Below are 25595 nucleotides of genomic sequence, written 5' to 3'. Positions count from 1 at the left end.
AGGAGGAGGAACCTAAGGAAATATTTCTTTATGAAAAGAGTGATGGATGCATGGAACAGCCTCCTTGTGGAGATGAAGACTGCATCTGAATTCAAGAAAGCATGGAATAAGCACATAAGATCTCTAAGGGAGAAGAAGAGATAGTAGATGGCATGGATGGGAAGACTGGATATGGTCTTTATCTGCCTTTATTTTCTATGTATGCTGTTAATGTAATGATTGTAAATGAAAATATAATTGCATAATATATTTGATTGGGTTGATACTGCTCTTTATTTCATTGTAAATGCATGGAATTGTTCTGCTCCTACAGCTACTGTATGAGTAAGTTTAAACATGTCAAGAGCTCCCTCTATTGCTTTGGAGGGAGAATTACAAAAAAACATGCTCCATTATCTTTGCATCCTCCTCACTTGAAGAAATTTCCAAAACTCCATCTTGTGATTTGAGGATTGAAATGATCTTTTCGGATAAGACAACGTAGTTATTATTTGAACACTCCCTTGCAATCTCTGTCCATCCTTCTGGGGTACAGATAACATCATTTAGAATAACTTGTTCCAATACATCTGATGAAGAAATAAAAAATATTACAATCAATACTACTGTTTGGATGAGATGTTTTGTGTTAGGCTTCTCATTAATTGGCATTACAAATTAACTTTCTAGCTCTAAACCAAGCAGATGATTTTAGAAGCGGTCACATACATGCATGTGATGGAATACATCTAAAAAGCAGCAGTTTTGGAAAGGGAAAGTACATGTATACTTTCCCATCTAAAACCATATGCAACCAGCAATGATAGACACAAGTATATACTTACTATATATCTACTCTGGAGCAGGCATTAAATAATATGTCGATTGGGCTCATTTTCGAAAGAGAAGGACGCCCATCTTTCGACATAAATCGGAAGATGGCCATCCTTCTCACAGGGTCATCCAAATTGGTATAATCGAAAGCTGATTTTGGACATCCCTAACAGCTTTCCGTCGCAGGGACGGCCAAAGTTCAAGGGGGCATGTTGGAGGCGTAGCAAAGGTGGGACTTAGGCGTGCCTAACACTAGGATGTCCTCGACCCATAATCGAAAGAAACAAGGACGTCGCTGACGAACACTTGGACGCTTTACCTGGTCGTGTTTTTCTTACGACGAAGACACAAAAAAAGGTGCCCGAAATGACCAGATGACCACCGGAGAGAATCGGGGATGACCTCCCCTTAGTCCCCTAGTGGTCACTAACCCCCTCCCACCCTCAGAAAACATCTTTAAAAATATTTATTGCCAGCCTCAGATCCATGACAGCAGTATGCAGGTCCCTGGAGCAGTTTTAGTTGGTGCAGTGCACTTTAGGCAGGCGGACCCAGGCTCATCCCCCCCCTACCTGTTACGTTTGTGGAGGAAACAGCGAGCCCTCCAAAACTCACCACAAACCCACTGTACCCACATCTAGGTGCCCCCTTCACCCGTAAGGGCTATGGTAGTGGTGTACAGTTGGGGGTAGTGGGTTTTGGGGGGTTTGGGGGGCTCAGCACACACGGTAAAGGAGATATGTACCTGGGAGCAATTTATGAAGTCCACTACAGTGCCCCCTAGGGTGCCTGGTTGGTGTCCTGGCATGTCAGGGGGACCAGTGCACTACAAATGCTGGCTCCTCCCACGATCAAATGGCTTGCATTTGGTCGTATCTAAGATGGACGTCCTTGGTTTAGATTATTGCCGAAAAATAGAAACGACCAAGTCTAGGGATGACCAAATCTAGGGACGACCAAATTTAAGGATTTGGATGTCCCTGACCGTATTATCGAAACAAAAGATGGACATCCATCTTGTTTCGAAAATATGGGTTTCCCCGCCCCTGGATCGGGACGTTCTGCGAGGACGTCCAAATTGAAATGAGGACATCTCTTTCGATTATGCCCCTCTATATCTCCCAGGTTATGCATGTACACTAAGAAAAAGCCCTCAGCCTGGAATGCCCTTTATAGAATAGTGCTTAGCATGGATTTTCCTTGGCACCTAAATTTGAGCACCATTTACTAAATCTGGCCCTTAATTCCAAAATCTGCCCAACCTCATCTCTGGGAAAGCCTACTTTCAGACATATAAAATTATTTGTAGGACTGCTCTCTATCTATATATTACATGTATACAGCAGCAAATTTTGCATAATACATCAAATGTAAAGGATTTAAGCCAGTTTTACACATAGAAGAAGCCTTTGACAAAACTGCATGGCCATATACGTGCATATAGGAATGTGTGTATGCATTGCCTAGGTGAAACTGAGACTATACATATATCTTATAAAATATACAAAATACATGCATAGAATGCACACATTTAAACCTTCTTCAGAGCAGGTGTACATTTGTACATGTGAATTTGTGTACAGTTTGGGGCTGATTCATGGTGGCTATTTTACAAAGGCAAGTAGGCACCTCAGTTGCCTCTATAAAAATAAAATAGGTGCAGCTATCTTCTGTTCAGCAAGTATATGATCACCGACATGGTATTTCAAGCAATCTATGGCTTTACATCTGGGCAGTAACACTAAAGAAAAAAGTGCAAAATCATAACAACTTCCTTCAAAAGCAAAAACAAACCATTTTCCTACATGCAAAATGAAAGGTCTACATCATTTCTTCTGTCAATTCTCCTTATTCAAAGGATAAAATACAACTGTCTAAACAAATACACCAATCAGGTTACAGAACATATAATCACATGACAACACACTTACCCAGTCATAATAAAGGAAGCCACTCCATGTCTTCATTCAAACCATAAATCTGCAAAGTATTTATGGCTAGGGTATGCACCGTGTATTAATGCTGACTTCATTAATGCTTCTCTTGTTGCTTGTTGGAGAGAGAAGCAATATACTACTGCCAATTTCAGATGATAAATCATTGATGCTCTCCCCCCATCTATTTTGTGGAGATCTGGAAAGCGTATTAATTAGCATATTGTGAGCAGTATTGGATCTGCACTTTAAATACGTTGCAGATTTATGGTTTGAATGAAGAAATGGAGTAGCTTCCTTTATTATCACTGGGTAACTGCATTGTTATGTGATTATATGTTCTGTAACCTGATTGGTGTATTTGTTTAAACATTTGTATTTGAGCCTGGCACCATTTTGAATCAGAAGATTGACAGAAGAAATTATGTGGACCTCTTATATTTTATATTGGAAAATGGTTTGTTTTTGCTTTAGAAGGAAGTTTTTATGATATTTTTTTTTTAGTGTTATTACCCTGATGCAGAGCCATAGATTGATCATAACACTGCGTCGGCGATTATATACTCATTGAACCCAAGATAGCTGTGGGAGACAGCATGTCGGTGATCATGTGGAATGGCATATTAGAAAGAATATTCAAATGAGAAATCAGACTTCCATGTTAGGAGGTCTAAAGTTTCCCTATTATTTTAGAACAAGATCTGCTAATGTAGAACCTGTTTTAAAATGCACAGTGAAATGGACGTCTCTATGCCACTACGTGCAGCAGGAATGCCCATTTTAGAAACAAACATGTCCAAAAAATAGACAGGGAAGCAGCAGGCACAGAGACCTCCATCTCACAGTATACTAATATTTATGTCGTGCAATAGCAACAGTCATTCATATTGCGTCACCCAACCACCTCCATTATGTATGATCCCCCTCTGGCCCTCCCATTCAGTTCTGATCCCCTATACACCAAACCCCATTCCAGACATAAGAGTGACAGCCCCCCAAAACCTGCCCTCTCCCACCCGCAACCTCCCCCATTCCCAACAGGACCTACTTGGGAAGTAGATGGGTCATGTCAGAATTGTTGTATGAAAGAGGTCCCCCTCTGCTGCTGCCCAGGATGGCGCCAGGATCCAAGATGACACCTCTGCCATCTAGAAGGTGTCCATCTAAATGCTATCTTGGATCCTGGTGCCATCCCAGGCAGTAGCAGAGAGGACTGCTGCCACTTGGGAACACTGACACTGCCCATCTATACCCCAGGTAGGTCATGGTGGAGTGGAAAGCGTTGGGGTGGGTGGGTGAGGGAAGGGCTCTGAGGAGCCACTATGTTTGTGGCTGGGGCTGGGTTTGGAGTGTGGGGGATCAGAACTGAATGGTGAGGAGCTGGAGGGGGATCACACATAATGGGGGGACTGAGAGGGGAATAACACAAAATGGGGATGGGATTAGGAGGAGGATCAGAACGCTTGGTAGGGATGTAGGATGGGGCTTTGGACCTGCCAGCAGGGGGCTGGGAGGGGGAGACATAGGTTTGAGGGTGTACCACCATGGCTTTTGGGATTATGGGGGTTCTGGATGAAGTGAGGTTGGTAAATGCCCTATGTACCTCAAATGCTTTGCACTTATTCCGTGCTATGTTTTGCTGTTAATACAGGATAAGTGCAAACAGTTACTGTCAAAAACACCTCCCTGGACATTCCAGGTAGCAGGTCTAACTCCCAATATGTATCTTTTTGGACCTGGACATTCCTTCCCCTTCTGCAGTGGGGAATGAACGTCTATATTTTAAGCCCACCCAAAACATATTCATACCATTCTCCCTGGTCAGGTGCACATTTCTCAGTTTTAGACATAGGCGCCCGGTATAAGAGGCTTGGACAGGCTAAGCCTCCCCTGCTGTGCTCTGAGAGGTTAAATTGTTGATTTACCTCCATCCTCACAGCAGGAGCTGCAGTGAAAGCCCTCTAGCCTTGTGTAACCAATTGTAGAAATTGGTTTATGGTTTGTTTACCTTACTGCTGGGAGAGCAGGGGGAGTGGGGGGGGGGGGGGGGGTTGGCTGGGTTGCCAGGGAGATATTTAAGGAGAATGACTTCCTGACCTGCACTGAGAACAGATAGCAGCAGAATCGGACAACCACACAACAAAGGTAGAAAAGATCATTTTATTTTCATTATAGTGTTTGGAATATGTCCTCTTTGAGAATCAGGTGCTCAACATTAAAAGTTTATATTTATTTACTTATTTATGGCATTTTATCCCACATTAAACATGAATTAGGGTGTTTTGTGGCTCTACATGAGAATTGTGATGATATGATCCCTTGTTTCATATTGTTGACAGTCTGCATTTTACGTATGGGTGGTATATTGGTGTATTAGGTTCTGCCCAGTGTAATATTTATGGTACAGTAAGGTTCTGAGTGTGTTTTTGCACAAAGTTGTGCATAGTGTTTTGCAGTTGAGCGATTGTGCTTAGAATATGCTTTGAGCAACCACTTTATTCTTTGACATATGATACATATCTAATATCTAAATTTAATACAAGGTATTAATTGTGACTTATTTTTATTTATTTATTTTTTTCTGTGTGTTATCAGACAATTATGGATTTAAGCTCCACCCCTAACCCAGCCCCCTTTAGCCTCCCCAAACAGTTGGGCCACCGACCGCCTATGGTTTTAGACATTCATATCCTGGCTTTATATAATCAGGATTTTGGATGCCCATGCAACATGGACATCTAAGTGCCAGTTTATGAACATCTAAACCACAAATAGTGTTTATAAAATAAGTACCAAACTCTTTTTCCGCCACATTAATTCACCATTCTTTGGCTCAATAAATCCAAGTATTTCCAGATTTTGCCCGAGAAACTCAAAGGAAGAGAAAACAGTTTTTGTTATTAAAAGAGAGAGTTTTGCGTATAGGTGGGACCTTTATGTTAAGGTTCCCATGTAAATGTTATATTTCCTTGAATTCAGTAAATTATGTTTATTTTGACCCAGAGAAGTTAAAAGCATTCATTGTAACAAAAGAATAATACTGCACTAATCTTGGATTGTAGAGCGTTATGCCTGCTAGCGATATTCCTGGTTCTGTCTGCTTGAGTAAGAAGTAGTTTACTTTGATATACATGAGGTTAATGTTATTTTCCTGTTCTTAGATCAACAATTGGGGACTAAAATCTTTTTTCTCTTTTCCTTTAAATTGTGAGTTTTCCAGTAATATTATTACTTGATGTGTGTGATTTATGTTATTGCATAAATGTAATGTTGGAATGATTATAAAAAAAAAATAAGTACCAAAGTCACTGAACAGAAGACAGCTGCAGATGCCAGCATTTTTTTGTAAACTAAGTAACAGTTTTTGATAACCATTTTTTTGAAAGTCACTGGATTGTTTGGGTTATTTCAAGAATTGATACATGAAAAGATTGCATATTTATGTTTTCATTATTTCTATAAGGACTGATGATCATACTTCTTGAAGCTATCTTTATAAAATTCCTGAGAAGGCTTCTTATATGATGGTCCTACATAATAATTAATCTAAATTTAATGTATAATCTAAAGAGATTGACCAAAATTAGTTTTTTCAGATTCAGTTGAAATGAACCTGTGATTGAATTTTGTTGCTTGCTGTCAGCCAAAGCCAAAACCAAAACCGTAACTGAAACTGGCTGTCTGTAATCAGTGCTACACCCCCTCATTCCCCCATGAATAGGAGCGTTGGTGGTCCAGTGGTGCAGTCGGAGCAGGACTGGTCCCCATTCGATCCTGCCCCTGCTGGCTCCATTGTCAAAATAGCTGCTGTGACTTCAACGGGTAGTCTTGTGAGATTGCTGCCAAAAGTCAAGGCAGCCATTTTGAGACTAGAGCCAACATGAATAGGCAATCACTCCTACCTATGCTGGCTCCAATTTATGGCTGCTGTGACTTCTGGCGCCCCTCTGTTAGGCACGCCCCAGTCCCACCTTTGCTACGCCTCCGACACCCCCCCCCCCGGGAACTTTGGTCATCCCTGCGACAGGAAGCAGTTGGGGGACGCCCAAAATCGGTTTTCGATTATGCCGATTTGGGTGACCCTAAGAGAAGGACACCCATCTCCCGATTTGTGTTGGAAGATGGGCGTCCTTCCCTTTTGAAAATACAGTGGTGGAAATAAGTATTTGATCCCTTGCTGATTTTGTAAGTTTGCCCACTGACAAAGACATGAGCAGCCCATAATTGAAGGGTAGGTTATTGGTAACAGTGAGAGATAGCACATCACAAATTAAATCCGGAAAATCACATTGTGGAAAGTATATGAATTTATTTGCATTCTGCAGAGGGAAATAAGTATTTAATCCCTCTGGCAAACAAGACCTAATACTTGGTGGCAAAACCCTTGTTGGCAAGCACAGCGGTCAGACGTCTTCTGTAGTTGATGATGAGGTTTGCACACGTCAGGAGGAATTTTGGTCCACTCCTCTTTGCAGATCATCTCTAAATCATTAAGAGTTCTGGGCTGTCGCTTGGCAACTCGCAGCTTCAGCTCCCTCCATAAGTTTTCAATGGGATTAAGGTCTGGTGACTGGCTAGGCCACTCCATGACCCTAATGTGCTTCTTCCTGAGCCACTCCTTTGTTGCCTTGGCTGTATGTTTTGGGTCATTGTCGTGCTGGAAGACCCAGCCACGACCCATTTTTAAGGCCCTGGCGGAGGGAAGGAGGTTGTCACTCAGAATTGTACGGTACATGGCCCCATCCATTCTCCCATTGATGCGGTGAAGTAGTCCTGTGCCCTTAGCAGAGAAACACCCCCAAAACATAACATTTCCACCTCCATGCTTGACAGTGGGGACGGTGTTCTTTGGGTCATAGGCAGCATTTCTCTTCCTCCAAACACGGCGAGTTGAGTTCATGCCAAAGAGCTCAATTTTTGTCTCATCTGACCACAGCACCTTCTCCCAATCACTCTCGGCATCATCCAGGTGTTCACTGGCAAACTTCAGACGGGCCGTCACATGTGCCTTCCGGAGCAGGGGGACCTTGCGGGCACTGCAGGATTGCAATCCGTTATGTCGTAATGTGTTACCAATGGTTTTCGTGGTGACAGTGGTCCCAGCTGCCTTGAGATCATTGACAAGTTCCCCCCTTGTAGTTGTAGGCTGATTTCTAACCTTCCTCATGATCAAGGATACCCCACGAGGTGAGATTTTGCGTGGAGCCCCAGATCTTTGTCGATTGACAGTCATTTTGTACTTCTTCCATTTTCTTACTATGGCACCAACAGTTGTCTCCTTCTCGCCCAGCGTCTTACTGATGGTTTTGTAGCCCATTCCAGCCTTGTGCAGGTGTATGATCTTGTTCCTGACATCCTTAGACAGCTCCTTGCTCTTGGCCATTTTGTAGAGGTTAGAGTCTGACTGATTCACTGAGTCTGTGGACAGGTGTCTTTCATACAGGTGACCATTGCCGACAGCTGTCTGTCATGCAGGTAACGAGTTGATTTGGAGCATCTACCTGGTCTGTAGGGGACAGATCTCTTACTGGTTGGTGGGGGATCAAATACTTATTTCCATCTGCAGAATGCAAATAAATTCATATACTTTCCACAATGTGATTTTCCGGATTTAATTTGTGATGTGCTATCTCTCACTGTTACCAATAACCTACCCTTCAATTATGGGCTGCTCATGTCTTTGTCAGTGGGCAAACTTACAAAATCAGCAAGGGATCAAATACTTATTTCCACCACTGTAAGCTAGTATATAGTGGTCCTGTTATAAAATTACTCCCACGCTGTACAAATCTTTAAAATGTGTCCCAGAATGTCTCTTTTCTGTATAGGTAAATAAGGAAATTTCACAGACACATGGGAGACACCCCCAAGAGAAGTAAAACCTCAATATTTATGCATACTTATCAGATTATACTGTACTGGGTAATTGGTATAATCTATGTTTATATTTGAATTTAGATATGGTATATATGCTTATGGGGAGAAGTCTTGAGGGGTGTCACAATGGGCTCATATGAGCTAGCCTTAGGTCATCATTAGGTTTTTTACATTTATACATTTATGCATTAGGTGTTGAATTACCTATAGCATGGTATTAAGAAAAGCTGAAATACTACAATTTCCTGCAAACACTTTATTGCATGAGAGCTTTCCAGTTAATAATTATTGGTTTTGTTATAAATGCATAAGATTGGTGTCCTGGTAGACAGTGAAAGCGAATGCAGGTATAAGTGACAAACTATAGTGCCATGGAAGGCAACAGTGTATGTACATACATGATATGGGATTTGGAACGCCTAATGTGCGATGATGGCTCCATCTTTGACACTGCCACATGTTCCCTTGGGGATATAATGGTTGGAATGGGTATGAACTGAGCACATTATTATCACTAATATTAATATTTCAATTTATGTGTTAATTAATTTAAGACTGAGGTTTTTTGATGAATCTTAGGAACTGACTCAGTTGGTATATAGTAGATATTCTTCCAGAGAAAAGCTAATAGATATTTTTAGGTGCCTCAGAATCTGCTTTGATAGCACAGGGCTTAGGTACTTGAATTAAGGCATTAGGCATGTCATAATTCATGGCTAAGGTTTAGACAAATTACTCTTTTAAGTATTTTACCTTCTCCAAATGTGTATATTTGTTCTAACAACTGAAACCCTTCTTCCTTGTGATCATTAAAGATGAGGGAAAGAACTGTGAACCCCATGGATAATGCTGGGGGTTTTCCATTCCATTCTTCCACTAGACAGCAAATTAGATCTCTGCTAGGACAGTTCTTCAGTAAAAACAAGTAGTCATCTAAAAATTAAAAACAAATACAATGAGCTATGCATATAACATGTTTCCATCAATAATGTCTTTTCATATTATTTTGTCCTTTTTATTACCCAGAGATGTATTCACTTCCAATTTCTGTAAATATTCTTGGACTCAAAATGGTGTGGCATATGACTGTTTCTCTATAGCACCTCAAGTAGACTCCCATACTTTTTCTGTGAAGAAGGCTTTTATGAAGAATTGTATTTCAACTTCGAGACCTGATAGCTCCTCGAATGGATGCCTTGAGGGTTTTTGGTGTTCAAGGGAAAAGGTTAGAGTAAAATAGAGCTTCTAGGTTTGGGAGATTACTTTTAGGACCCATTTTTCTGTTATTGATTTCCAGGCTGTTTTGAAGAACTGCAGTACCCCAATGGAAGACAGTCAAAACACTGTGATTCGTTTTTTGATAGGCATAAAATTTAGAGAGAATGTTTTGTCATAGCTACATTGGTTGCTGATTACTGCACATATAACATTTAAAGTACTTCTGATACTTCATTATTGCTTTTGACAACTCTTTTTAAAGAATACTGCATAGCTTGAGCTTTGCAATCTCAGCAACAGGGGTTATTGGATGCCCATATTTTGAAAGCTGTCAAATGTGCAGGTTTATATTTTCCTGAATAGATATTTTTAATATTGGATTGATTTTTAGGTATATTTACTATTGTCTATTTAATATTAATGTTGACCTGCAAACTGCTTAGATTTTATTATTTGCAGTAAAGCAAAGTTACTCACCTGTAGCAGGTGTTCTCAGAGAACAACAAGACTTAAGTTCTCACATATGGGTGACGTCACCAGCAGAGCACTGGTGTGGATGCTACCGAGTGTTCCTTCAGCTTCTGGAAGCTTTTAGCAGGCCTGACTGCACATGCATGAGTGCCTATCCACCTGCCTGAGTCGTGAGGGACCCTCAGTTGGATAAAAAAGCTTAAAGAATACAACTATTAGGGGAGGTGGGATGTTATGTAAGAATTTATGGCCTGTCCTAGAACACCTGCTACAGTTAAGTAACTTTGCTTTCTCCAAGGACAAGCAGGACTATAGTTCTCACATATGGGAATCCCTAGCTACCAGGCTCATTGAAAGCAACAAACAGTCAATAGGGATTTGTAAGAGCAAGGCCAACCAGAACCAATAACACTAACAACAAAAAACAGCCCTGGTGTGAAGGTCCACTCTGGAACGGAAATGAATAGGCCTAGAGGGGTGGAATTGGATTCTAAACTCCAAACAAATTCTGCAGAAACTCTGACCAACCCAGCTGACACATCGGGTATTCTGCTCAAGGCAGTAGTGAGATGTGAATGTGTGGACTGAAGACCAGGTTGCAGATTTACAAATCTCTTCAATGGAGGCTGACATCAAGTGGGTTACTGATGTAGCCATGGCCCTGACATTGTGGGCCGTGACATGACCCTCAAAAATCAGCCCAGTTTGGGTCAAAAGAAACAAAAATCTGGGTGAACTGTCTTATAGGCTTTAGTCCATTCCAGATAGAAGGCCAAGGCTCGCTTACAGTCCAAGGTCTGCAGTGCGCTTTAATCGGGATGTGCATGAGACTTTGGCAAAAATGTTGGTAGGACAACTGACTGGTTAAGATGGAACTCTGACACCACCTTAGGAAGGAACTTATGATGTGTGCGGAGAACTACTTTCTTATGGTGAAACTTTGTGCAAGGTGGATCCACTACTAGGACCTGCAGCTCACTGACTCTGCAAGCTGATGTGACCACTACCAAAAACAAGAGCTTCCAGGTCAGGTAGTTCAGAAGACAGGAATCAAGTGGCTCAAAAGGAGCGTTCATCAGCTGGGTGAGAACAATGTTGACGTCCAATCACACTGTCAGAGATTTGATGGGGGGCTTTGTCATTAAAGCTCCTAGTGCTATGATGACTGGCTGATAGTTACTTAAGAGCCACTTTTACTGAGCTGCGGTAAAAGGGGTCCAGCAGTAGCATCAGCGCCCGGTTATGCCTTGTGCCGAGGCCCCTTTTACCACAGTGGGTAAAAGGCCCAAAAAAAAAAAGAAATGGCCGTGCAGTAAGTTCACACTTGCAGTGTGGCCATTTCAGGGGATGCCCTTACTGCCACCTATTGAGATGGTGGTATGGGCTCCCATGCTAACCCAGCGTTAACCTCTAGCGGTAAAAATTATTGAAAATTCCCAGGCATGCTGGAAATGGCGTGCACTGGGGGCAGAACTACCCGCATTAGGCTGGGAGTCTTTCCAGATTGCCGCATGGCAACCCTTTAGTAAAAGGGCCCCTAAGGTTGTAATATACACAAATGTTTTCAATGGGGGGGGGGGGGGGGGTTCTTTTTAAATCAGGATTTATTACTGGAGATCTATTATTTTTGCTTTAAGGACAGTGTGCTTTTTTCCTCAAGTGCAGTTTGATCTTGATTGTGATTTGGGGGGTCTTTTACTAGGGTGCACTAGCGTTTTTAACTTGTACTAAAAATCAGCTGGCGCTAAACGCTGCGATGCCCATGAGCGTCTCAGCGTTTAGCACCAGCAGGTTTTTTAGCGTGAGGTAAAAATACTAGTGTACCTTCTTAGTAAAAGACCCCTTTTATTTTTTTTCTAGCGCTGTAGAGCAGACAAAAGGTTTTCAAAGTATGAGTATTTTGGATTTTACCATTTTTAAATGTATTGTGTATATTTATTGACCTGTTGATTTTGATCTAAAGATAGTTGTTTCATTTAATTACTGGTCTGATTTAGTATGTGTTTTTGCTTTTAGTGACGTAGAGAGTTGCTTACCTCTGTTTTGGGTACATAAAGAGATCTTTTAGCATGAAAATCTTGGATCTTATCCTTTTTATACATCACCTTTCTTATACACTGCCCCCCTCGCCCCCCCAAACTACGCCCATGCTGCAGATACAGGTAAAGTCAAGTCCTTCTACTTTCTGGATATTGATGGAAACGTGTCGAATCCTGAAAAAAGCCAGACAATTGGTAATCCTAGCCTCCTGAGTGCTGAGTACTTCTAACAGAACCCCCTACACATTTGACAACAGCTTAATCCAGCCCTGCTCATGACAGTAGGTATCACTTGTAAGGTACATAGCAACCAATAAGAAAATTGGATGATTCTGTCAGTAGGTTTCAGAGCAAAATTAACCTCATTGACCTACCAATCAGAAACATACCTAGTTCATCTCGAACATACCTAAACCTCCACTACCCAAACTGCAAAGGACTCAAACACAAAGCAACCTACACATCCAGCTTCTCCTATATAAGCACACAATTATGGAACGCACTGCCAAAAGCTGTGAAAACAACCTATGACCACCTAAACTTCAGGAAATCACTGAAAATCTACCTATTCAAAAAGGCATAAACCACCAACCCAACATAAATACCTACACTCTGCCACACAGCAAAACCAAAGCTCGTAATGGACACTATCCTGCTTATAATCGAAATAGAAAAACGCCTATATTGTGACCCAAATCGGGAGATAGACGTTTATCTCACAAAAACGAATAAAGCGGTAAATCAAAAGCCGAATTTGGACGTTTTCAACTGCACTCCGTCGCGGATGCGGACAAAGTTGATGGGGGCGTGTTGAAGGCGTGGTGAAGGCGGAACTGGGGCGTGGTTATCTGCCGATCAGAGATGGGCGCCTTTCGCCGATAATGGAAAAAAAATATGCATTTTTAGCGAGAATTTAGGGCACTTTTCCTGGACCCTGTTTTTCCATGAATAAGGCCCCAAAAAGTGCCCTAAATGACCAGATGACCACTGGAGGGAATCGGGGATGACCTCCCCTGACTCCCCCAGTGGTCACAAACCCCCTCCCACCACAAAATATGCCGTTTCACAACTGTTTATTTTCACCCTCAAATGTCATACCCACCTCCCTGGCAGCAGTATGCAGGTCCCTGGAGCAGTTGTTAGGGGGTGCAGTGGACTTCAGGCAGGTGGACCCAGGCCCATCCCCCCCCCCTGTTACACTTGTGCTGGTAAATGGGAGCCCTCCAAACCGCCCCCCAAACCCACTGTACCCAAATGTAGGTGCCCCCTTCACCCCTTAGGGCTATAGTAATGGTGTAGACTTGTGGGCAGTGGGTTTTGAGGGGGATTTGGGGGGCTCAACACCCAAGGGAAGGGTGCTATGCACCTGGGAGCTGTTTTACCTTTTTTTTTTTTTTTTTGTAAAAGTGCCCCCTAGGGTGCCCGGTTGGTGTCCTGGCATGTGAGGGGGACCAGTGCACTACGAATCCTGGCCCCTCCCACGAATAAATGTCTTGGAGTTATTCGTTTTTGAGCTGGGGGCTTTCGGTTTCCATTATCGCTGAAAAACAAAAACGCCCAGCTCAAAAAAAGATAAACATCCATGTTTTTCGAAAATACGGTTCGGTCTGCCCCTTCACGGACCCGTTCTTGGAGATAAACGCCCATGGAGATAGACGTTTCCATTCGATTATGCCCCTTTATATAACCTTTCCTCTCCTCAACCCCCATTGTACCTGATACACATGTACCTTTACTCGACCACAATATCACCTTGCATTTGTTTCTTTACCAGACTTGGTAAATGCCGGCATTCATCGCCTTTATGGTACTATGTAAGCCACATAGAGCCTGCAAATAGGTGGGAAAATGTGGGATACAAATGTAATAAATAAATAAAATAAATAAACAAAGAAAATGAAAATATATTAGAATCACTAAAAGACAGCTTATTAGGATAGAGAATTATTTCCAATGTCTGTATCTGTGTGTATCTGTATTGTATTGTTATATGTGTGTTGTGTTCTGCATATATGTGTTTAGTTTATTTACTTGATATACCACTTTTCAGTTGCACAGCAAAGAGAGACAGTTTAAAATAAATATTGTAATCACAGATCAATAGAAAGAATAAAAGAAATATTCTAGAAAAAAAGGAAGAGGGCACCTGCAGCTCCCCTCTCCACTGCCCGAAGGAAAATGAACTAATCCCCGAAGACCCAAGTGAACTGTTTCTCTGTGTTTTGTGTTTGCCTGCTATGTATATATCCTATATAATAATTTGGACCTCTGCACTTCCGTATGGCTGCCTGGGTTCGTAACCGAATTCCTATTGGTCCGCCCTGGAGATGACGTCACAGGGCGGACCAATGGGAAGTGAGAGGGAAGGGACCCCAGCAGCAGCCACCGGAGGTGAGAAACCAAACGCCACCCCGAGTTCCATGATCCCCAATCTCCCTCCCTCCTTCCACTCCCGTTGTCCGAGTTCCGGGCCCACTGCAGTCCAATGGCCCCACTCCCGTATGAGTACCACGCCCCCCCTCTCCTCCAATTAAAACGTTTTACCTCTTACTCCATGTCCGAGTTCCGGGCCCACTGCAGTCCGGCGGCCCCACTCCCGTACGAGTACCACGCCTCCCTCTCCTCCGTTCCGTGCTCCCCCTCTCCTCCAATGAAAACGTTTTACCTCCTGCTCCGCCTGCAATGCTGAAGTCCAGCACGCATGGACGCCGCTTCTCACTGCCTTTGCTTTCTTTCTGTTTCAGCTGTTCCTCTGGTCCTGCCCTCATTTCCTGTTTGCGGAAGGCCGGGACCAAAGGAAGAGCAGAAACAGAAGCGAAAGCAAAGGCACTGTGAAGCGGCGTCCGTGCGTGCTCCCCTTCACTCTTGCCGGTGCTGCAGGAGGTAAAAAGTTTTTTACAACAGCCGGCACTAAGGAAGGCGAGGGGCAGCAGCACACGTCCTGCTTGCAGTCAGAGGCCACAGACAGAGATGGAGGGAGCAGCGGGGTGGGGGTCCTGAGATGACAGAGGAGGGGGGTCCTGAAATGAGAGGGGAGGGGGGAGGGGGTTCTGAGACCAGAGAGGAGGAGGAGGTGGGGGGAGGGAGGGGGGCTCTGAGACCAGAGAGGAGGAGGAGGGGGATGGGGGTCCTGAAACAAGAGAGGAGGAGAGGAGGGGGGAGGGGGGTCCTGAAATGAGGGGGAGGGGGTCCTGAAATGAGAGAGGGGGGAGGGGGGTCCTGAGACCAGAGAAGAGGAGGAGGAGAAGGGGGGAGGGAGGGGGGTCCTGAAACGAGAGAGGAGGGGGGAGGGGGTCCTGAAATGAGAGAGGAGACATGGGGGGGAGAGGGCTCCTGAAACGAGAGGGGAGGGGTGGAGGGGGGTCCTGAAACAAGAGAGGAGGGGGGAGAGGGATCCTGAGACCAGAGAGGAGGGGGGTCCTGAGACCAGGGGGAGGGGGTTCCTGAGACCAGAGAGGAATGGAGGGGGTTCTGAAACAAGAGAGGAGGAGAGGAGGGGGGAGGGGGGTCCTGAAATGAGAGAGGGGGGAGGGGGGTCCTGAGACCAGAGAGGAGGAGGAGGAGAAGGGGGAGGGAGGGGGGTCCTGAAACGAGAGAGGAGGGGGGAGGGGGGTCCTGAGACCAGAGAGGGGGGGAGAGGGGATCCTCAGACCAGGGGGGGGGGAGGGGGTCCTGAAACCTGAGAGGAGGGGGGGTCCTGACGCCAGACAGGAGTGGGGGGGGGGTTCTGAGAGTACAGAGGAGGGGGGAGGGGGTTCTGAGACCAGAGTGGAGGGGGGGTCAAGACCAGAGAGCAGGAGGGGGGGAGGGGGGCCAGAGACCAGAGAGGAGGGGGGGTCCTGAGACCAGGGGGGAGGGCAGGGTCCTGAAACCAGACAGGAGGGGTGGGTCCTGAGACCAGAGAGGAGGGGGGTCCTGAGATCAGAGGGGAGGGGGTCCTGAGACCAGAGTGGATGGGGGGAGGGGGTACTGAGACGAGAGGGGAGGGGGGTCCTGAGACCAGAGAGGGGGTGGGTCCTGAGACCGGAGGAAGGGAGGGGGGTCCTGAGAACAGACAGCAGGGGGAGGTCCTGAGACCACAGGGGAGGAGGTCCAGAGATGAGAGGTGGGGGGGAGGGCTGACACGGAGGGAGGGAGGGAGGGGTGCCTGCACCTCGGCCGGAAGGGGGGCCCTGCTGCCTCTCACACTGTCTGTCTCACACACACACACTTATGTCACTCACACACTCTGTCTTTCACACGCCCTCAGCACTCACTCTGTCTCACACACTCACTCTCTCACACACAGTCACACACAATCTCTCTCTGTCTCTCACACACTCAGTCTCCGTCTCACACACTCGCACATACTGTATCACACTCACTCTCTCACACACTCTCTCTATCTGTCTCTCACACACTATCTCTCTGTATCACATATACACTCGCACACAGTGTAATTCTCACACACCTACTCTGTCTCACACACACACTGTCTCACATACACACTCTGTCACATACACACTCTCTCTCAAAGATATACTTTCTCACTCTTTCTCTCGCTCACACTCTATCTGTGTCTCACTGTAGCTTTTTCACGAGTTCGAACATCTTCTGATGCAATTGTAAAAGTCATAGATGGTCCTGAACAAGGAAAGCTTTTCCCTCTTTGTAACAAAGTTTTCACAAAAAATATTGTTTATAAAGAAATCTTGCAAATGTAAACAAACATATTTCTATTAAACATTTTACTATTTCGTCGTCCCCTTTCTCTTTTCAACAATCCTATATAATATTTTCCACCTCCAACATTATACGTCTGCATGGCTTATTTTCTAACACTATTCCCATTGCTCTGCCCTCGCGTGTAAAGGAGGACAGCGAGGCAGCCAATGACCAGGGGCTGGCCCTTGAACTCGGAGGACAGGGAAGCAGGGGGGCCTGGAACTCTGAGGACACAGACGGCGTCCTGCAACTCAGAGAACAAGGGAGGGTCAGCAACAACTCCGAGACCAGGGGAGCATGCAACTCCGACAACCGGGAGGGGGCCCTGTAATTCACATGACAAGGAGGGAGGCTGGAGGCCAAGCTGCAACTGCGAGGAATACCTTGCTAGCGCCCGTTTCATTTCTGTCAGAAACGGGGCTTTTTTTACTAGTCAGTTATAAGATTCCCTTTAAAACACTATTGCTCCATCTGGAGCAGTTCCTGGGTCCTTCATTCCAATTCATGTGGATCAGACTTAGTGGATGAAAACAGCCTATATCTCTGGAGGACATCTTCTAACTAATGATTCACCTGAGCATGCTGTGCCTAGCACCCAAACAAAAAATACATAATAAGTACCATTGACTGATATTATGCACTTCCATTTGATGTATTTCTTGCAGCTTCTAGTCTTCTTATCTACCATCAACCCAAGACTTAGACAAAACAAAATGAAACGGCAGTATTGACCAATTCTGTCTAATGCATCTGATACCAATACAAAACTGCAGCTGTGGAAAAAGTACTAAAACTTTGTATTTTGATGAAAAACCTTACTAGAAGACTAGAAGGAAGATGCGAGAGGCAGGTAGCACCTGAGGTGAGCAGGGTCAAAGAACACAGATCCAAGCAAGAAATGGAAGAGAACACCAGTATGGTAAAAACAAAACAAACAAACACATTGCTGTATTTATTTATTTACAGGTACTTGATATACTGCCTTTAAAGCTTTATTGAAAAAACATCTTATATACAGAAAGATGTTTATCAGTAAAGCAGTTTTTACCACACTAGGGGTTCTCTTCCATTTCCTGCTTGGACCTGTTTTCTAGAACACTAGAGGGACAGGAAAAATGGCTGAAACTGAAGGAAGCTCATCAAATACTCACTTTTCAGCAAATAAACATGGTAAACCCCAAAAAGGGAAAGCTTCTCTGTGTATTGGGCATCAGAAAAAAAATGGAAACAAAGGGGGTCCTGTGCAACCATGACGGTGTTAGGGATCCCACACATATTCAGTAAAACATGTCTGAAAGTTCTAGAAGCTTTGAAGTAAACCTCCATCTAAGCTTTGCCTGACGATGTTACTTTTGTATAAGGTCTGCAATATTACTTAACATCAGAGATAATTCCCTTGTTTGTTTTCTGAAGCTACACATTGCTACATTTCAATCAACTCTGAATTGATAGCAAAGAAGCACTTTAACCAGTGTTCAGGATAAAATTGGTTAGCGAAAATCACTGTCAGCACATAGTAAGTAGGAATACTTTGCTTATGACATATACCTGTAGTCTGGGAGATCTGTTGCAGCACTCCCTACACTTATACTTTCATGCTGTCCTTTCTAGGAACAGAAAAAAAAGCTGCTGTTTTCACATTCTTCATGATGTGCTTTGAATAAATAGCCAATGGCCACTCCCTATTGTATTTTTGATTAGTATAATTAAAAATCTGTTATAATCTACAACCTTATCCTTATGATTTGCTTAATTTGTTTTGAACATGAAGAAAATTACGCAGATAATTACCTAAAGAAAACTGTTTACACATGTTTATATATTCCAATGCACCATAAACTTGACCTTGTAAACACATACAGAGACCAGCTTTCCTGTAAACTTTACAATGCATGTAGACAATCTGAGCCAAAGCCAGGCATTTGGCCCTGTTGCGTGGCTCCTTCTCTCCATAATCCAGTATCACATCTCCAAGTGTCTCAGAAAAGGTCAACCTAAAAAAAGATAGTTGATAAAATATGAGTCTTAAATTTTGAAAATGAACAGTATTGGCTGTTTACAAACTGCACAAATATTTTAGGATCAGCTTACTTTTTTAAATATATTTCTGTTAGAGATCAATATTCAGCAGGGTGGCTGCCACTTAAAAATATCAGAATAAGGATATATTAACTAGTTGTAATAATGACCAATGTATTCTAAGAACTCATCATCTTCCTCACAAACAGATTCATAAGAGAAGAAAGTGCTTCAAATATCCTTCCATCCAGAGGTTTTTCCACTTATATGTGTCATCTGTGCTCTTGAGTACTTTACCTGCAGAAATAGGTTATTTTGAAAATTTCCCATCCAGTGTTTAGCTACAATGCATTGTAGAAATCTCTATACCCTTGCACATTTTCACATTTTGCTTTCTAAAATTCAAAGGGGGAAATTCTATAAAGGATGCCAAATATTAGGCGCCAAGATGCAGTGCCCTGTGCAAATTCTATAATGTCATCTGGGCACAGATTCCATTATAGAAAACTAGTGTAAGTCAGCGTTTACCTGCCAACGTTTAGGCACGTCTACTTACACCATGTCAACAGAAGGCGTAAATATGCAAGCCTAAATGTGGTAGTTTAGCTCATAATTAACAGTATTCTATAAGTTAGGTGCACAATTGTTGGACACACCCATGCCTCACTCATGTGCTTCTCCCTGTGAACGCCCCTTGCAATTATGTATTAAGCAAGTTTTGAACTAAAATTATAGAACACTGGTTAGCCCCCAACTAGCACTTATGTAAATAACTGTTCAGTCATGTGTGTAAGTGCTAGTATTCTATAACTTAAGCATGCATATTGACACCTAACTTTAGGCAACTTGTTATAGAATGATGAGGAAAATGCACTGAAGTAGTCTCTAGCATAGCAAGGGTGGGGCGCTGGGGGTGGTCTGCTCTGGGTACAAGCAGCAAGGGGGTACGCTGAGCAGTTGTGCGGCTGTAGGCTCTACCGGTCCCCTGCCCTTGAACAGGAAGCTGACATCAGAGGGGGCAGGGGACCGGCAGAGCCAATAGCCGTACAACTGCTCAATGCACACTCTTGCTCAGAGGAGGGGGTGCTCTGACCGGAGGTGGGGGGGTGCTCTACCTCGGGTGACAACAAAGGTAGGTACACCACTGGAAGCAGGAAATTGTTTCACTGATCTAGACAAAATCATCTACATTGTCAACATGAAGGAATAATTATAGAAACATAAAAATGTATTTATTAATTTATTAGGATTTATTTCCCGCCTTTTTGAAAGAAGTCACTCAAAGCAGTGTACAATAAGAATAAATCAAACATGAGCAATAGACAATTAAAGCAGTAAAAACATTCAAATAACAATACAAAGTATGGCATAGCACACTACTTACAATGCCAACACAATACATAATATAATATTTTAATTGACAGTGTAGAGTATAAGCAAAGATGGAACATATAGATAGGCAAGAGAGTAAGAGGAGTTAGAAAGTAGGTGACTAATATAAAGAAAGTTGCACATGAGGTCAGAGATATGGTTAACATATAGATAGCAAACAAACAAAAAAAGCAACACTGGGCCGTCAAGACTGAGACAACAGAAGTCCTTTAATAACAAGTGACCCGACACTGGCCGTGTTTCGGCGTTACACAACGCCTGCCTCAGGGGTCTGACAACAGGGTTTAATTATGAAGTATGCAAGATGTATAAGTCCAATGCCTCAGGAATTGAAGAGATTCTTCAAAAACGAGCATGTCTGTCTTTTTCGACAGACACACTCGTTTTTGAAGAATCTCTTCAACTGAGTGTCCTTTGACTGAATCAGCTCAGCTAGTGGCTTGAGGTAGATACTGAACAGAATAGGTGACAGTATCGATCCTTGTGGTACCCCACAGGTCAGTGCCCATGGTGGCAATGAGTTGCTGCCAAACATTATAGATTGTTGCCTGTCTGATAGATAGGATCTGAACCAAGCAAGAACTGTTCCATTGATACCTGTTTCTGTCAATCGTGCTAGCATGATATCATGATCCACAGTGTCAAAAGCTGCTGAGAAATCTAGCAGTACTAACACTGAGGCGAATCCCCTGTCTCGATTTCTGTTGTACATGTTTATGTTTATTTCAAGATTTACTGGATTGTCAATGTAGGACACAGCCAAATCTAGGCAATTTACAAGTTAAAACAACAATATAAAAGAAAAGGAACTCCAGTCATATATAGGAAATAACACTCATATAGAACATTCATCCAACATGAAAACAATAAATAAAGACACCTGTACAACATAAAACAATAAATAAAACATGCCAATGCTGCTCATCCCTTCCCATCCAGTGTCGCTAAGACCCTGAAAGCCTCTGTGAATAAATGTGTCTTTAAATTAGATTTAAATATAGAGTAGGATGATTCCCGCCGGAGTTCAAAAGGAAGATTATTCCATAAGTGAGGTACTAAAAAGAAAAATGCACTATGCTGTGTAGATTCCTACCGAGCCCATGTGGGTGCCCAGTTACAGAACTGCCCTTCATGGGGGCAATCCTACAACTGGGCACCTCCATTTAGGCACCCCAAGTCTGCACAGTAGGAGCCTATTTTTTAATAGAACCTAGATCAGTGTGCCTAACATTTACCATATATACTCGACTATAAGTCGAGAAATGTTGGCTAAAAAGCATTAAATAATCTATGAGGCCAAACAAATTTACGCACCCCTGTTGGCCACATGATCTCTTCCCTGCCAGCCCACAGGTCCAGCATTTCAAACCTCTACCCTCCTCTCTGTGTACATTCCAAAGTATCTTCTTTAGAGCCACAGCAGAGCAGCGATCCTCCTAGGCAGCCTGCTTCCTGCCTCAGAACCAGAGGCGTAGCCAGACTTTGGCGGGAGGGGGGTCAGAGCCCGAGGTGAGGGGGCACATTTTAGCCCACCCCCCCAGCACTGCTGACCCCCCACCATTGCTGCCCCCCCTGCACCACCACCAACTTTGACCCCCCCTGCCAATTACCCTCTTGACCCCCCTCCCGCCGCCAACCCTCCCCCACCGCCGCCTACCTTTGCTGGCGGGGGACCCCAATCCCTGCCAGCCGAGGTCCTCTTCTTCCGGGGCAAGGCTTCGTTCTGTTTCTGAGCCTGACGTCCTGCACAGACTCACAGAAACAGAACAAAGCCTTGCAGATCAGCCAGCAATGCGGCCGCTGGCTGATCTGCAAAGCTGGCTGATCTGCAAGGCTTCGTTCTGTTTCTGTGAGTCTGACGTCCTGCAGACTCAGAAACAGAACAAAGCCTTGCGCCAGAAGAGGACCTCGGCTGGCGGGGTTTGGGGTCCCCCGCCAGCAAAGGTAGCCCACACCGACAGCGGCGGGGGGGAGGGTTGGCGGCGGGAGGGGGGTCGAGAGGGTTATCGGCAGGGGGGTCCAGGGCCAAATCTATGGGGGCCCAGGGCCCCTTGGCCCCACGTAGCTACGACACTGCTCAGAACACTCTTACTGATTTGTCTGCGAAACAGGAAGTTGAGTCAAAAGAGGCGGGATGGACTAGAGAATGTGTTCAGGGGCAGGAAACAGGTAGCCTAGGAGGAGGATCACTGCACTGCTGTGGTTCTAAAGAAGATACTTTAGAATGTACACGGGGAGGGGGGGGGGTTGAAATGCTGATACTGACAGGCAGAGAGCAATTCTTAACCCCAGAGGTGGGAGGGAGGGAGGGGTGCTGGCCCAGGTGAGGGAGGGCTGGAGGGAAGCCTCGACTTATACTAGGATCACAGCATTTTTGTTTATTTTGAGCTGCAAAACTGCACTTGACTTATCCATGGCTCATCTTGTAGTCGATTATATATGGTAGGAAGATGCCTGCAGTTACACCAGCCATAAAGCTGGTGTAAGTGTGGGCATCTCAATACAGCAGGGGTGCATGTAACATGCATAAGTGGGAGCCCTGCCCATGCTCCACACATGGGCATGTGTCGCCCTTGCAAATACTAAGATCTATAACAGAGTGGACACCCAGGAGGGGAGTGGAAAACATGAAAAAGGATCTGAGGAAGCTAGAAGAATGGTCTAAGGTTTGGCAATTAAAATTCAATGCGAAGAAATGCAAAGTGATGCACTTAGGGAATAGAAATCCTCGGGAGACGTATGTGTTAGGCGGGGAGAGTCTGATAGGAACGGACGGGGAGAGGGATCTTGGGGTGATAGTATCTGAGGATCTGAAGGCGACGAAACAGTGTGACAAGGCGGTGGCCGTAGCTAGAAGGTTGTTAGGCTGTATAGAGAGAGGTGTGACCAGCAGAAGAAAGGGGGTGTTGATGCCCCTGTACAAGTCGTTGGTGAGGCCCCACCTAGAGTATTGTGTTCAGTTTTGGAGGCCGTACCTTGCGAAGGATGTAAAAAGAATTGAAGCGGTGCAAAGAAAAGCTACGAGAATGGTAAGGGATTTGCGTTACAAGACGTATGAGGAGAGACTTGATGACCTGAACATGTATACTCTGGAAGAAAGGAGAAACAGGGGTGATATGATACAGACGTTCAAATATTTGAAAAGTATTAATCCGCAAACGAACCTTTTCTGGAGATGCGAAGGAGGTAGAATGAGAGGACATGAAATGAGATTGAAGGGGGGCAGACTCAAGAAAAATGTCAGGAAGTATTTTTTCACGGAGAGAGTAGTGGATGCTTGGAATGCCCTCCCGAGGGAGGTGGTGGAAATGAAAACGGTAACAGAATTCAAGCACGCGTGGGATAAACATAAAGGAATCCTGTTCAGAAGGAATGGATCCTAAGGAGCTTAGCCAAGATTGGGTGGCAGAGCCGGTGGTGGGAGGCGGGGATAGTGCTGGGCAGACTTACACGGTCTGTGCCCTGAAAAGGACAGGTACAAATCAAGGTAAGGTATACACAAAAAGTAGCACATATGAGTTTATCTTGTTGGGCAGACTGGATGGACCATGCAGGTCTTTTTCTGCCGTCATCTACTACGTTACTATGTATATGTTACTATAATATGTATGTTACACAGCTATTTGCAGAATAGCGCTTGGGCGTCCCGCTGGCACTTTTGCAGGTATGTGTACACATAAGTATTAGTATTCTAGACATTTAGGGGGCATAGAATGAAGGTCAAAGGGACAGACTCAAAAGTAACCTGAGGAAATACTTCTTCACAAAAAGTGTAATGAATTCGTGGAACAGCCTCCCAGTGGAGGTCATAGAGACAATAACTGTATCTGACTTCAAGAACGCTTTGGACAAGAACATAGGATCTCTAAGGGAGAGGAAGGAGTAGATGATATGGATGGGCAGACTGGATAGGCCATATGGTAGTAGTCGTTTATCTGCTTTCATTTATCTATGTTTCTATGTGTGCAAAGGGAAATAAATGCAGGTATCTGGATTATAGAACTGCCCTTTTACATTTTTAGTTAGTTTTCCTTTTGAACACTTTGCCTTAGTAGAAGTTCTTGGTAAAAGTCTTTTGCATCTTTATTCTCTCTGGATGCCTCCCCTAGAGGACAGCTGCTCTGCAAGTCTTTTACTGGTAGTAGGGTTCTTTGAGTCTTCAGGTAGAAAGTTCTTGTAGATGGTCTCTTCCCCAATGCAGACCTGCCAAGTCTCCCGTTTTTGTGGGTCATCTCCCGAACTCCCGCTGAGAAGCTGGCATCTCCCCTAAGTGGTCTCCCCTTCCAGCAGCAGCAGGAAACGCCTTCATAAAGCACCATCTCATGCTGCTGCTGATCCCATGGCAGCAGGAGATGATGTTTTATGAAGGTGCTTCCTGCTGCTGCTCGACAGGGAGACCACCCCTTTTACCGCTGGCTGCAAATCAGCTGTGCTGGGGTGGAGCAATGGGTCAGGATAGGCGGAGCAATGGGCAGAGTTGTAGGTGGAGCTGGGTGGAGCAATGGACAGGGTGGGGCACAGCTGGAGGAAGGGAGGGGTGGGCCCTAAATCTCTCGCTGAGTAGGTTGGCTCCCTTAGTAACTCTGCCAATGGGCTTACTGCTACTACGGTTCTCTGTCCTATGGTTCCTCTTGGGACTCTCCTCTGGTTTCCCTAGGCTTGATCTTATTACTCTTTCTCCCTTCTCCCTTGCAGGAATTGTGGTGGTAGGTTGATTCCCCTTTCCTGATTCTCTTTGTGCAGATTCAGCAGCTTTTTAAGCTCTGCTATTCACCTTATCTCTCAAGGTGAATAGCACAGGTAGCCAGAAACTCTCTTTCCTCTTAGTAAGTGTATATCTGTTAGGGTATGATAGCCAGGGAGCTGGAGCCAAAGACAATACTACTCCCACTGCATTTGGTATTTATATCAACATAATTTCCCTCAAAAGGGTGACTCCTTCTATCCACTGTAAATCAGAGCTAAGATAGTCAGCCCTCTGTTCTTGAATTCTAAGTCAAAATGTTTGCTTGTGTCACCTCTGCGTTGGGTTCCTACTGCTCCAGTTTGCCTGCTGTTTTCTCCCGGGGTCATCAATTAGGGAGCCTTCCATGTGATTTCATCAGCTGGCTGGGTCCGGGACAGAGCT

At 44.4% G+C, this 25595-nt stretch overlaps 1 protein-coding gene across 1 annotated transcript in view; it reads right to left on the bottom strand.

Annotated features, from left to right (window-relative positions):
- Window positions 1–245: 245 nt before the first annotated feature.
- CLHC1 (clathrin heavy chain linker domain containing 1) overlaps window positions 246–25595 on the bottom strand; it is a 115772-nt gene continuing 90422 nt past the window's right edge. The window contains exons 10-12 of the mRNA XM_030196454.1: window positions 18848–19050; window positions 9378–9557; window positions 246–569 (exon numbers count right to left, since the gene is read on the bottom strand). Of these exons, the coding sequence (XP_030052314.1) occupies window positions 373–569; window positions 9378–9557; window positions 18848–19050 (580 nt within the window). The 3' untranslated portion in view covers window positions 246–372. The remainder of the gene's footprint in view (window positions 570–9377; window positions 9558–18847; window positions 19051–25595) is intronic.

Source organism: Microcaecilia unicolor, chromosome 3 (assembly GCF_901765095.1).
Source record: "Microcaecilia unicolor chromosome 3, aMicUni1.1, whole genome shotgun sequence".
Classification (NCBI taxonomy): Eukaryota; Metazoa; Chordata; class Amphibia; order Gymnophiona; family Siphonopidae; genus Microcaecilia; species Microcaecilia unicolor.
Note: the sequence above shows the minus strand (reverse complement) of the source record. Positions and strands in the feature narration are given on the sequence as shown.